The 12,956-nt window shown below is 40.6% G+C and overlaps 2 protein-coding genes across 5 annotated transcripts in view; one reads left to right on the top strand and one right to left on the bottom strand.

The window, feature by feature from the left end:
* Positions 1–9,509: 9,509 nt before the first annotated feature.
* The window catches only part of LOC101847735, a 15,613-nt gene continuing 12,166 nt past the window's right edge, over positions 9,510–12,956 (top strand). The window contains exon 1 of one of the 4 annotated variants that reach the window (XM_005101371.3): positions 9,510–9,662. The gene's annotated coding sequence lies outside the window, so the exon portion shown is untranslated. Of the gene's footprint in view, positions 9,819–12,956 lie in introns of all 4 variants that reach the window. The other 3 variants (XM_005101369.3, XM_005101368.3, XM_005101367.3) reach the window with 3 other exon arrangements.
* Positions 10,930–12,956, bottom strand: part of LOC101850486 (piggyBac transposable element-derived protein 4-like) — a 2,372-nt gene continuing 345 nt past the window's right edge. The window contains exons 2-3 of the mRNA XM_005101380.1: positions 12,434–12,623; positions 10,930–12,335 (exon numbers count right to left, since the gene is read on the bottom strand). Of these exons, the coding sequence (XP_005101437.1) occupies positions 10,930–12,335; positions 12,434–12,623 (1,596 nt within the window). The remainder of the gene's footprint in view (positions 12,336–12,433; positions 12,624–12,956) is intronic.

The following is a 12,956-nucleotide window of genomic DNA, read 5'->3' as shown; positions in this document are numbered from 1 at the left end:
GCGGTGGTTCTAGTTTCTTTTGGTTTACCACTATTTTCAGAGTAACCATGTTCTGTTTTAGCAAAATCCACTAGTCTATATATTATATTATATCCGTACCACTTTGTTTGGGCATCTGACAATTATATATATTTGTGTGTGTACAACTAACTGTTTGTGTGGATGGTGGGCTGATGTTCTGGTTTGGTTTGTTCCTTCTTTCCTGTCAAACATCTGTTGTCCTTATCTCTCTAGCTTCTTTTTTTGAGTTTGATACTCTCTTGTTATACTATTAATCTTCGGCATGTACATGACCAAATTGTATTTTATGTGCCGTAAACCTCATACCAAACTAAGCTAGTGGGTGGTTGGTAGGTGCTCTGGTCTGGTTTGCTCCTTCTTTCCTATCTCACCTTCTTCTTTTTTATGTTTGTTACTCTCCTGTAACACCTCTAATCTTCTGGCGCTCATATGACCTTATACAGTTGCTAGCGTTGTAAAATCTTTACTAATACTAAAAAGAAACTAAGCTAAACAGCTGCTTATTGTGTTGATACCCGGTATTTTTAAAAACTTTTCAGCCATTCCAATTTTTCTTATACTGTAGAATCACTCTTTCATGTTAACTAACAGTTAACAGGATAACTTTACTAACGATGCCACAGCACAAAATCCTGGGTTTTTTTACTACTTACTATGGTGTTTAAGATGTCCTGGGTGCCATGGTGTTTAGGCTGTTTTCATGTGGGTACCTTTCAGTTTATTTTGCGTGTGTGTATGTGTGAGTGTGTGTATGGGTGTCAGTGTGTGTGGGCATGCGTTTGCATGCGTGCGCCTGAGCACGTGTGTGTATGTGTGTCTGTCTGTGCGTTCGCGTATGTACATGCGGGCGTGTGTGTGTGTGTGTGTGTGTGGGTGTGTGTGTGTGTTCAGATATGTATATTATATTTAGATACATAGTTGGCTACTTTTTTTCAAAGCGGCTTGTCTTTTCCCACGTACTGTCTCTGTCCCAGGTGTGTAGGTTTCTTGCCTCAATGCTGGGTCTGCCTTCCCTATATAAGGTTTTTATCTAATTTTACTTTCATCAATATTTCATGTTCCCTGCTGCTGCACTATCACAGCTATTTTATACATATCTTTAAGACATTTTGATTTTATTTTTACTTTTTGTACAAAAGTCATGGATTTTTTTACATGGGATAAATGAAGGGTTCGGTCTCTCAAGACACTACATACGGTGTCTAAAGTTTATTTTGACTGCCCAGTGTAAGACTCTGCTATAATATAAGTTACTTTTCAAAATGGCGTATGGTGGAGTCTTACTCAAAGCAGTCGATATTTTCGCTTCTTTGTTGTGCATACAAATGGTTCAGTGTTTGGCTTTAAGATAGATGAAAGTTGTTGATCTTTTTATGCAGGGATGTTTACTGCGGTGCAAGGAAGGAGATGTGCTAAGCTAAATGCAAGTTTGGGGAATTCAGTTGTTGCAAAGATTTGTCCATTTTTTTACTATAATACTCACATTATTATAATCTACCTTGATATTTTATAGGAAGTGGATATTTATACGGCAGGCCATCGAAAAATCGGAAGTGATAATTCCACGGCACATAAATTCAGCCAATCAGAGCATCCGGACTATTTATAATTAAGCCTATAATCTCTTTTCCATATGTAATGCATTAATTACTATATTATAGATACAATTTAAGATACCTGTATATTTAGTTAACAATGTTAATCCTTTGCTCTCATTTTGTGCGTTATGGACAATGATGAAATGTTTTGTGTGATTGTAATGAGAGTGAGAGATGCACAATTTATTTTGTGCAAGCAAAATGGAGAGAGACTGTTTTTTTCCAACAGTAGGGTGCCCATTTGCGGATGGGATCGGGTCGGGTTGGGTCAGGTGGTAGGTATGATCACCCGACTCGTCGCCTGGAAACAAACACAATTCTTGCATTGATACACTTGAAGCAGAGCCTATGCCGTTGAAATATCAATTCCGATCTTTAGACTTAAGACGGCATACTGTATGGGTATCACTTCCGATGTTCAGACAGCATGCCGTGGAAATATCAACTACGATTTTCAGACGGCATGCTGTCGAAATATCGCTACCCTATTTTATATAAAACTTCCGTATGATTTGTTTGGTGCGTGGTAAGAGCTATAGTGTCACGACGCAGTGGAATCAGCCGCTCGTCAATCTTTAGGCATATCGAGTTATTGATATTTGCCATTGAAAGAGATGGGGTCGCCTGGTTTCAGAAGTAAATAAGCGAGAAAATGGCCGCCCAAGTTTGGTGACTTCCATAGCTTAAGAGTGCTTAGAAACTGCAAATCTACATTTTTTGTGCCTTTAATCAACTTTTAAAAAAATAAAATCCACACATAAAAGTGTTTTTGAATGGACATACATGGTGTTGAGGCAAAAAGACAAAATTCGAAAAAAATTTCCAGACTGGCAGAAAAATGCCGATTTCTTGGAATTCATTATTTTGACTAGCTCCTGATTTCAGCACGATGCCTCACATACGTTATGAATCTAGATTTTTAAAGACTTTTTTTAGGTCAAGTTAACCAGAAAATGACAGATTACGTGTAGACCTATAACAAAAGTTGTGTGGCCAGTTATATGCTTTGATTCAAAGTGTTTTGTATGGGTTAAATTTACATTGAACATCTGTGTCGCAACACAACAAAATGAGTCACATAATGTTGTATTTTGACAATGTGGGTGTCAAATTCAAAACCTGTTCAAATCTTTAAGCCTTACAGATAGATGAAAACAGCATCACTCTAGCTTCTTTGGTTCCAAACTTTAGTAATTAATTTTAAGGTTGGGATTTAGAAACACGTATATTTCAAAATTGAGGTTTTGCATTGGCCTTATATACTTCAAAACAGCTGAGTGTGACAAACTGTCACTTTGCTGAAAATTTTGATTTACATTAATTGGTTTAGCTGATAATAGTTTTTTCTTTTGTCTCATGATCGACTTGTAACTGTAACTGCAAAGTACTTATGTGATACAAATGCGCATTTTATTTTAGTCGATCTGTGTTGGCATATCAATCATGGTTTTTCAATAAACACTTTGAGTGAGGGGTACCCTGTCTGGCTCTTAATCAAATTACAGTGTTGTCTGTGCTTGATTCTTGTACAGGTACAAATGTCTGTTTTTGTTTGTTTTTGTTTTTGTTTTTAGTACAATTTTATGTCACTTGCAACACAATTAGGTCATATAATTTCCGAAGATCTTGGCTGTATATTGCACACATAATACTGGGGGGTCATATACTTTTTTAGGGGGCTCTCATGGCCTAGAGGTTAATGTGTTGGCCTGCAAAAAGATAGATAGGTCCACATGGCGGAGCCCGATTTTTTATTTATTCATTTCCTGAATTTAGAAAAATATATATTTGACAAAAAGTTCCCGTCCTTCTTTGGCCTTTGTGGTTATTCTACTGAGAAACGAAACAAATCTGAGTAGCTCTCCTTCTCAACGGAATTCATTACTGCTCTTTAACGTTCGCTTAAGCAACACGATTCAAGAGACGTAGTGAGTAATATTCGAGACTCACCTGTTGTACGTGGAGACGTGATCCTGTGTATGCATCCAAAGAGCTGTTTTTAATACAGGGCCCAAAGAGAAAAACTTTTTTATTACAGGGTCAAGATTTAAAAAAAAAAAATTTGTTTAGTCGCTAGCCTGTAGAAGTGCCAAGCAAAGTTTGGGGGGCAAAGGTGGGAATCAGTAATAACAGGGTTTAAAAAATATATAAATTAACTGGGTTTTTTCCTACTCTTTGCCTCTATTAAAAATTATCGGCAATAACAGGGCATCATCGGAGCCCAGTCGGTATAGCAGGGCAAAGGCTTGTTAACAGTGTATAAAAGCAAAAAGTAAGGAGAGAGAGAGATAAAGACAGAGAGAGACAAAGAGAGAGAGAGAGAGATAAAGACAGAGAGAGAGAGACAGAGAGACAGAGAGAAGGGGGAAGGGAGGGAGGGAGAGAGAGAGACACAGAGATACAGAGACAGAGAGATACAGATACAGAGACAGAGAGAAGGGAGGGAGGGAGGGAGAGAGAGACAGAGAGACAGACAGAGATACAGAGACAGAGAGATACGGAGACAGAGAGATACAGAGACATAGAGAAGGGGAAAGGGAGGGAGGGAGAGAGAGAGAGAGAGAGAGAGAGAGAGAATAACGTAGTGATTGAACAAGCCCACGCAAGCCACGCTACTCTGCAGGCAAGCACACTCATCGGGTGAAGCAAGAATTAAAGGGCTGCGGCGTGCTGCAGACTTCGGTCTTCTCGTCCTTAGCCTAGCTACACCCAAGACTCAGTAAGACAAGACGGGACAACTCTTCTTTACGTCATGTGACAAGCGCAGGCCCCTCCTACTTTGCCAGATGCGCGTATAACTCGCTGGGCTGACGATAGTTTACATTGGTTACAATGCAAGGCTACTGATCATCTCGGGCGGTATGTCTAGCTTAGGCCTACTACTACTAAAATTATATATTTTAGCCCAGAGAGAGTATTTAATTAATAAACGTAGCCTATCTAAATCTAGAAACGCCAGGATCTAGATCTAGATTTAGATTAGATCTAGATTTTGTTGTGCACCCATCCAAGAGTGCAGTTCGGAAAGTAGATCTAGAATGCCCTAGTGGTTGGCGAATGACCGAAGGGCGACTCTTGACTAGGCTACTTGCCTGTGAATTGGCGGAGACACACTATCATGCAACTTTATTCATACTATCATATCAACAGTAGACATAGATCTAGATCTAGATTAGATCTACTTAAGCTTCTGTGCTCGTTTCAATGGCTTCTTTTTCGGTGCACCTGTACAATTATATGGTCCCGTTTAATGTTTACATGACGGCCATTATTATTGTCATGTGGCAGTGAATCTAGAATCTAGATCTAGATTTCTAGATATCTAGATTTCTAGATATCTAGATCTAGATCTAGATCTAGATTCTAGATCTAGATATCTAGATTCTATAGATAGCCTATATGATCTATTTCTAGATCTAGATATATTATAGATCTAGATCTATAATTTTAATTCAGTTTAGATATAGAATCTAGATCTAGATTTCTAGGTCTAGATCTAGAATCTTATATATAGATATCTATATATCTATAATCTAGGTCTAGATCTAGAATCTAGATCTAAATAAGTCATAAGAAACACCGGGCACTTAGGCCTTGCGTGATTTAGTGCAAACCGGACCGCTATTGTACAGGAGTGCCATTGTTTCTTAACTTCAGTTCATGATAATTTATTCTGACATTTGGGAACAGCTCGCTGTGTAGGCCTAGTTTATCTAGATCTAGATCTAGACTCTAGATCCTAGTCAACAGTTGGACTCTAGCACTAGCAGCAGTGGCAGTCTTAGATTTTCAATCACTGACTGCATCGGGTGGGTTGTGGGGGGGGGGGGGGGCGGGGGCAGTAGCTTTGTTTTGAAATGTTGTCTGGTGTTTATAGTTTCTTTATTAAACAAATGGTGTGTTCTTAAGCCCCCATCGACACAATATTAAGTTTCGTTTCCCCAATTAATTAAATAAGCTTGAATAGCTTCAAACAGTCCCACAGCTTCTGATCGGGCGTACAAGCAAAAGGAAATATGGCTTTAGAAAGCCTTCACTTTTGTGGGGCAATTAGATCTAGATTCTCCTTTTTCTCAAAGTCTTAGAATTGCCCCATATGACTGGAGACACTTTCCAAGAAAGTACCCACTGCTGTAGGTGACAACATTTTCAAACTGCACCAGGTACTCTACTTTCAGTGACTCGATGAGGTTAGTCATTGGTGGCTGCTCCTCTTTTTGGACTTTATATTATGAGCACACTTAGGTGGTGCAATGTTTTGAGTTATTGGCCCAACTACCTGGAAGCAAAACTGAAAGGAAGTGGTCAATGCACAGAATTCTACACGTCAATGTCATCTTTACAGTTCATACCAGGACTGGTTAGAGGACTTTATTTACCATTATTAGGTGAAAAGCATGTGCAAAAATCTTGGGGGTCAGGGCAGGATTGTCTCTAGTGACTGTTTTTTTCCTTTGATAGCTGCAAAAAGGTTTACAGATTTAACATATATGTTGCTGAATAAATACTTACCACCACCCTTTCAGTTTCCTTGACCAGAATCAAAAGGGCTTGGATTATTTGTATCCAGTCTTTATTAATGCTAGGTAGGGTTTTTGGAGTGATTTTTTTCTGTTTGTTTGTTGTTGTTTTGGTTTTTTTGTTTATTTGGGGGGGGGGGGGGTTCATTGCCATATTTCAAATTGTTTCAACCAACCAATGTTATATTTCAAGAGGGGAATGTGGGGTGAAGTTGGTTTGATGCAATACTTGTAAATTGCAGATGACTTGTTTGTATTTGTAGTGAAGCATTGAAGAAACTGTCAAACTTGCTATGAAAAGGGATGTGGCAGAAACCGATTTACTTGGCAGAGGAATGCCATCCTAGCAGCAACTTAATTGTGGACCAGAACATGAGCTACAACAGCTGCAAAAACATAATCTTTCAAGTCATAGAATTATACTATTTGTGAAGAATGGTGTGATGATTTAATCAACACATTATTATGAGTGGCATTTATATAAATAACACGAACAACAGACACACATGCATCACATTCAATGGCACAGTATAGACAACAAAGTTTATAGATCTAGATTATAGTGGCCACTAAGAAAAGGATTTGTTGAGTTTTTCTTCCTCTCAATGTTATAATGCTTTTCTCTAATTAACAGTAGGTCTACTCTATTGAAGGGTTCTCATACTCAGAGTCATAGAGTCTAATATTGTTGTTCTTTTTATTGTTGTTCATTCTTTGATGTGATACTACATGTACTAATAATTATAACCTAAGCATTCCAGAACCATGGATTTGACAGCTTACCCCAGTTAGCCTTTCCAGTGACATAAGAGTCTCCATTCTGCATGATGTGTATCACTTTGTTTTATTTTGATTTCCAAATGAAATTCAATTTTGTTTTAAAACGTAGGCTGTAGTATAAGTATAGGCGCCTATATATATTACTTAGGGCCTACCTTGTTAACAAACACAATGTGATGAGGTTTCGCTTCTATTATACAGTATATATACACATACTTTTAACAAATTTATAGCTTATTCTTGGCTAGATAAATGAACAAGATTTTTTTAAAAGAAAAATTTACTTGTGAAAATGATGTTTGAGATTGAGGGATTTCCACGTTGTAAAAGAGCATGAGTCTTTCGTTAGCATCGTAAGTCCTTTTGGGGTGGTTTGTTTCTTTCTAGAGTACGGGGATTGGGAACTTTGAATAACACAGGTATGGCTGCATTGCACCTTCATTTGGTTTGCCTTAGCACCAAGAAACTGAGAGTCCGCAAAGTACCCAAGACTCAGAGCAGAGAACTGTCTCAGAAAAGAGACATTCTGGTGACTTGCTCAGCAGATCCTGTCTTCACCCTCGTCTGGCACCTCGGACCGTATCTTCAGTTTAAAAAATATCCAATCTATTGTATATTCTGTTAGAGAACAGTTCATTGCAGAGCACCACTGGCTGTTCTGTCGTTTTTAAACTGTAATATCTAATGTACTTCTACCGTTTCGTAAACTCCTAGATTTAGATCTAGATATCTAGATCTAGATCTAGATATCTACATCATCATGTCACTGAACATGTTCAACTCACTACCGCTTTCCGTTCATTAAAATCTTATTTCCCAACTCACTATATTCAAAATGTGAACAAAAACCAGTCGAAATAAATACCAAACAGTTTATATGATTAAAAAAACTCAAGGCAAAACTGCCATTATGAAATTCAAAGTAGATTTAGGCATCTATTTCAGCGAGTTGAACAGTGCGCTCTTTCTTCCTTTCTTCTTGGGCTACACGCACGCGTAATGTGTTGTGCGCAGGCCTGCCAATGGCCAAAACCCTGTTCGTGCAAGGGAACTACCCATGAATTAATACAGCTGGATTAGTCCACAAATGCTTACTTCCCTTGCATTTCTGATTTAATTAACAGGGATCGGATATAACAGGACCTTTTCTCTGGCCCCACCATCTTTGTTATATTAGGTTTCCACTGTATTTATTTTCTTAATGCTTTTTGTGATGGTGTAAGGCGAAACCCATGCTTTGTGATTGTGAAGAGCTAGACAGCAATACACTAAAGCAATGTAGATCAAGAGAGGAGTTAATCAAGGCAGACCTAAGCTAAAGCAACAGTATAGATAGAACTGCCAGGTGTGGCTAGGCTAGAGACTGCAATGTAGATGTAAAATGCCTCCGAGGCGTAGACCAGTAGGAGCAGCGACGCCAAGACGTCGACCCCGAGAGAGCAAAGCCGGATACTCAGCTAGTATATGGTCATATCTCGTCACACCACAATTATTAGGGGACGAAATGATTTCGCTTGTCTCTCCAAAATTGTCATAGATAGAGTTTTATAAGATCAGTGCCTGCAGTCTTTATTCTATACATACCTAATTCGGGCACGTTTGTTGTCGGATGGTGCCCTCTTGTTTTAAAGCAATTTTATGTAAGTATGTAAGCTTAAAACTGCCCCTGCCCTCCCCCCCCCCCCAAACCAATAAAAACAACTCGACAAAACTCACCCAGTTTATGAACGGTTCAGCTGATCAGGTAGGCACGACGACTCGCATCCCCCTACCCTTTCCACACTCAACCCCACCCAATCCTCCCCCATAATCGTGACTTGCGATTAAAATTGCCACGAAAATGCACGTTTGAGTTTGATGTTTGCAAGTGTGTGGCTAAATGACCGTCTCCATTCAACCTTGTAAATTTGGGGTGGGATAAGATGACTGTGACGTCTTGACTGCACCGGTGTGATGAAATTGAAGTGACTGGTTCTTGCACAATGGGCACCCATATAAAAGGCATACACACGGGCTCTGACATTATATGACACCAGACACTCATATAAATAGCTATATAATATATATTTTTGATAAGATCAGAGTTAACTGAGTGTGGAATCCTTCATTTCATTTGGCTCCAAATTGACTCAAAATAATGACGCTTTTCATTGTGAACCGGGACTAGATATCTAGATCTGGTAGGATCTACATCCTGATTTAGGCCTAGTAAAGTAAAGACAGTTTTACGGAAGATTAATTGGGAGTGTTGTGTTATCCGAGTGCGCAGTCTAGGACGTCTAGGATAGGCCTAATAGTAATAATAATTGTAGCTGCCGGTGTATCTATCCAGTGTAATCAAAGACCGTATATAATAATGGGTCTCTTGCTTCTCTTGCCTTATCGACTCCAGAATTTGATGAATAATTATAATAATATGTGATTGATAAATAAAAAGGAACTTATCATAGAAAAACAACAACAACTCTCTAAATTAAAGGAAAAAAGAATGGAGTCAAGGAGGAAATAAAAAAATAAAAAAATAAAGAACAAATCCAACTTTTCGACTTTATGAAAATAAAAGTCACAATGAGATCCGATCCAATAATAAAATCTGAGTTCTCTAACTCTGAAGCATAGACCTATAATTAGGCTAATAGGTCTATGCTCTGAAGTTATTATTGCCCAATGCCCAATTATTGCCCAATGCCCCACTTCCGTGTTATTGTTATTGTTTTGGTTTGGCTTTGACGTACCGCATTGAGTGAGTAAGTACAGTCAAACTTGTGTGGCCTTCGAACTTGTGGAGAAAAGTGACCGTATAACACAGCTGGCCGTCTTAGGCAGGACTGATCAAATGAAGAAAGCAACATTCTCTTCTGAGGTGCAAACCGGGGCTGAACTCAGGATTAGGACTGCCGTGTGTAGATAATAATTTGGTGCTTTTTCGGTAGTTCCCACCCCCCTTATTTGAGCCTGACCTAGATCTACATCTAGATCTAGATCTATATGTTTGATTCGCGGTGAGCTAAGATATCAAACCTAACAACTGCAAAACATTAAATTATGGTAAAATTCAGGGGGGCATGCCGCCCTGAAACCCCCCTTCCTATTTTTATTAGGTCAGGGGGGCAAGAAACCCCCCTACTCTTGTGGCCCAAACCCGTGAATAAAATTGCTGCGGGGTGGGAACTACCGAAAAAGCGCCGATAATTTAGCTGTGATCTTGTAGAACAAGTTCTGTTCGTTCAAATCCACGATCCATTGTTTACATCCAGAGAAGAAATCCAGAAGTTTTGATGACCAAATGCTATTTGAAATATAGGCTACACAAAGAGCAGGGGTGCAACCTAACTGCGAAACATCAAATTAGGATAACATTCAGGCTCAGGGGGCATGCCCCCCTGAACCTCCCCGCCTAGGCCTACATATTATAGATTCTATATTTTTATTAGTCAGGGGGACCTAAAACCCCCCTACTCGTGACTTTAACTCACTCGGGACCAGCCCTATTTTCGGACACAAACCCTTGGGACCAGGGTTTTTTGGAGGGTTTTCAAAAGATTATTTAGTGGTGTTGTTGTTGGGTTACAAAGCTGAAATTTGGCACACTTACAGATACAACCTTGCTAAACACAGTGCATTTAACGAAAATCCTCTATGTTGGATACTTTTTTTTTCACGATTTTTCAAAAACACACCCTTTTTGAGAAATTCAAAAAAAAATTTTGCAGCATCCATGATACAACCTTGGCTAGGTTGTTAGTGTATTTGCTGTAAAAAAGACCCTAAAAGTAAAGATTGATAACTGTTATTGTGCAAGGCATGTGTATGCTTGGAATTCTGGTGAAAAAGAGACTGCATTTTGCATCAAAACCCGCATGGTTGGCACAGACAGAGGTTGAGAGAAAATACGAGAAGCCTCGTGAAAAAGCAAAACAAAACATAACATGCAAAAACATGCAGTTTGACTCACCAAAGGCTTGTGTATCCAATAAGTATATACTCCAGTAATCCAGGGGGCAGGGGGTTTAGTTACAGTACTCCTTCTTTGTGTGGAAGTCCTGAAAGCAGGGGACCACACACAGGGGTACTTTGTGGTATGGGCACCAGAACGACGTTTCTTTCCGCTTCATTGTGGAGCCCGGTTGCTTCGCCTTCTCATAGCACACCTTGCAACTCCGGGTGGGACGTTTCTTCTTCTCAGTTGAAGGAATGTAGTCCGGGAAGCAACGTGAGTGAAGGCGGTCAAGCTGTGTGGGAGCTGGGTCCTCGGAATCTCCTTCTTGCCAGCCCAAGAATTCCTCCGCCATGCCCTGTCCAAGCTTCTGGATAAACTTGGAAATTGGCAGAGGCTTCCCACCTGTTGACGTCTGTTTCCTGTTGTACAGGATGGATGCCTGCACCATCATGAGGGTAAACAGATGCCCAAACAGTTTTTTCCACCATTTCATGGTGCGGCGATGGAAGGGCATATAGGCCATGAGTTGGTCGCTGCGGTCTACACCCCTCATGTTGAGAGTGTAATCCTGGATCACCTGCGGTTTCTCCTTGGTCTGGGCCCTTGATCTCACTGTCACCCTTCTCCGTGGGTCGTGCACCGTTGTCAGCAGGTTGACAGACTTTTTATCCTGCCAACGGAGGGCCACCAGTTTGTCTTGCCGTCGGTACGCACTCTCTCCTGTCCTTAGATTTAGCGCTGCCAAATCCTTCGGCATACCAACACGGTTGGCTCTTACCGTACCAACAATCATGGTGCCACCTGCGATCATCTCTTGGTACAAAGCTGGACAGGTGTAGTAGTTGTCCGTGTACAAAATGTACCCTTTGTCCATTAGCGGCGTCATCATTCGTCGGCACACATCCACGGGTTTGTTGCTGATGGTAGGGTCGCCGGCGTAAATTTCAAAGGCACAGACGTACGCAGAGGCACTCTCGCACAGCATGTACAGTTTGATCCCCCACTTGTTGGGCTTGTCTTTCATGTACACCCTGAACCGCAGGTTTCCCCTCCATGGGCAGATGGCTTCATCGATGACGAGTTTCTGTCGAGGGGTCACGAGGTCTCGGAAAGTAGCAGAAAGGGGATCGATAATTGGTCGCAGCTTATGGAGAGGGTCATTACCAGTTTCTCGGAGGGGGACGTACGTGGTGTTGTCGTTGAGATGCAGGAGGCCAAGAATCTGCATGAAATGGTTCCTTGACATGATTTTGGGGGCGAACGATGTGCGGATGATTTCTGCCGTACTCCAGTAGTCCTTCAGACAGGGTTTCTTGACCAGTGACATGTGTACTACCCAGATGGTGAAGAACCCCCACAACTCCTTCAGTGTCACTGTGCTCCAGTTCTTGTAGAGACTCTCAGGGGGCAGCTGTCTTCGACCCAGCTCAGAAGCAGCGTACCTGTTCGTCTCTGTCTTGATAACTCGTAAGATATCTGCCGTGAAGAAGAGACAGAAAAAATCCAAAGGAGTCACGACATTATCTGGTACGTGCACGCCAGGCTGCCCAGTAAAGGGGACCCCAGGAGGAAACCCAGTGAGATCCTCAGTCCAGTCACCTGTAGGTGTAGGTGCAGGTGCAGGTGCAGGTGTAGGTGCAGGTACAGGTGCAGGTACAGGTGCAGGCGCAGGTGCCACATCACCAGACGGTCGCATGCGTTTAGGAGGCGGTCCCGCAGACGTTGAAGGTCCTGGGTCGGCATCGTCACTGTCCTCATCAGGACCTGAAATTATAAACATGAATGTTTGAAAAATTTAGACGACTCAATATAACAGAGCATCAATTTCAATTTTATAATGCTTGCCTGAGTTAGAAACAGAATCTAAAAATCTACATCTAGATCTAGATGTAAATAAGAGCAATGATACAGGACCTTGGGCTGACAAAATAAATCTTAGTCTGGACCTGACTTGGTACTACGGAATGACTTCAGTTCTAGATCTAGATCTAGTAGAAAATAGCTTGGTCTTGGTAGTGATTCACAAGCACAAAATAGCCTCCTAGATCTAAATCTAGATTTTTAGATCTGTACTAAAACAAAATAAAATCTAATCTA

The sequence above is a fragment of the Aplysia californica genome, unplaced genomic scaffold (assembly GCF_000002075.1).
Source record: "Aplysia californica isolate F4 #8 unplaced genomic scaffold, AplCal3.0 scaffold00280, whole genome shotgun sequence".
In the NCBI taxonomy this organism is placed as follows: Eukaryota; Metazoa; Mollusca; class Gastropoda; order Aplysiida; family Aplysiidae; genus Aplysia; species Aplysia californica.
This window is presented reverse-complemented; position numbering and strand designations above follow the sequence as displayed.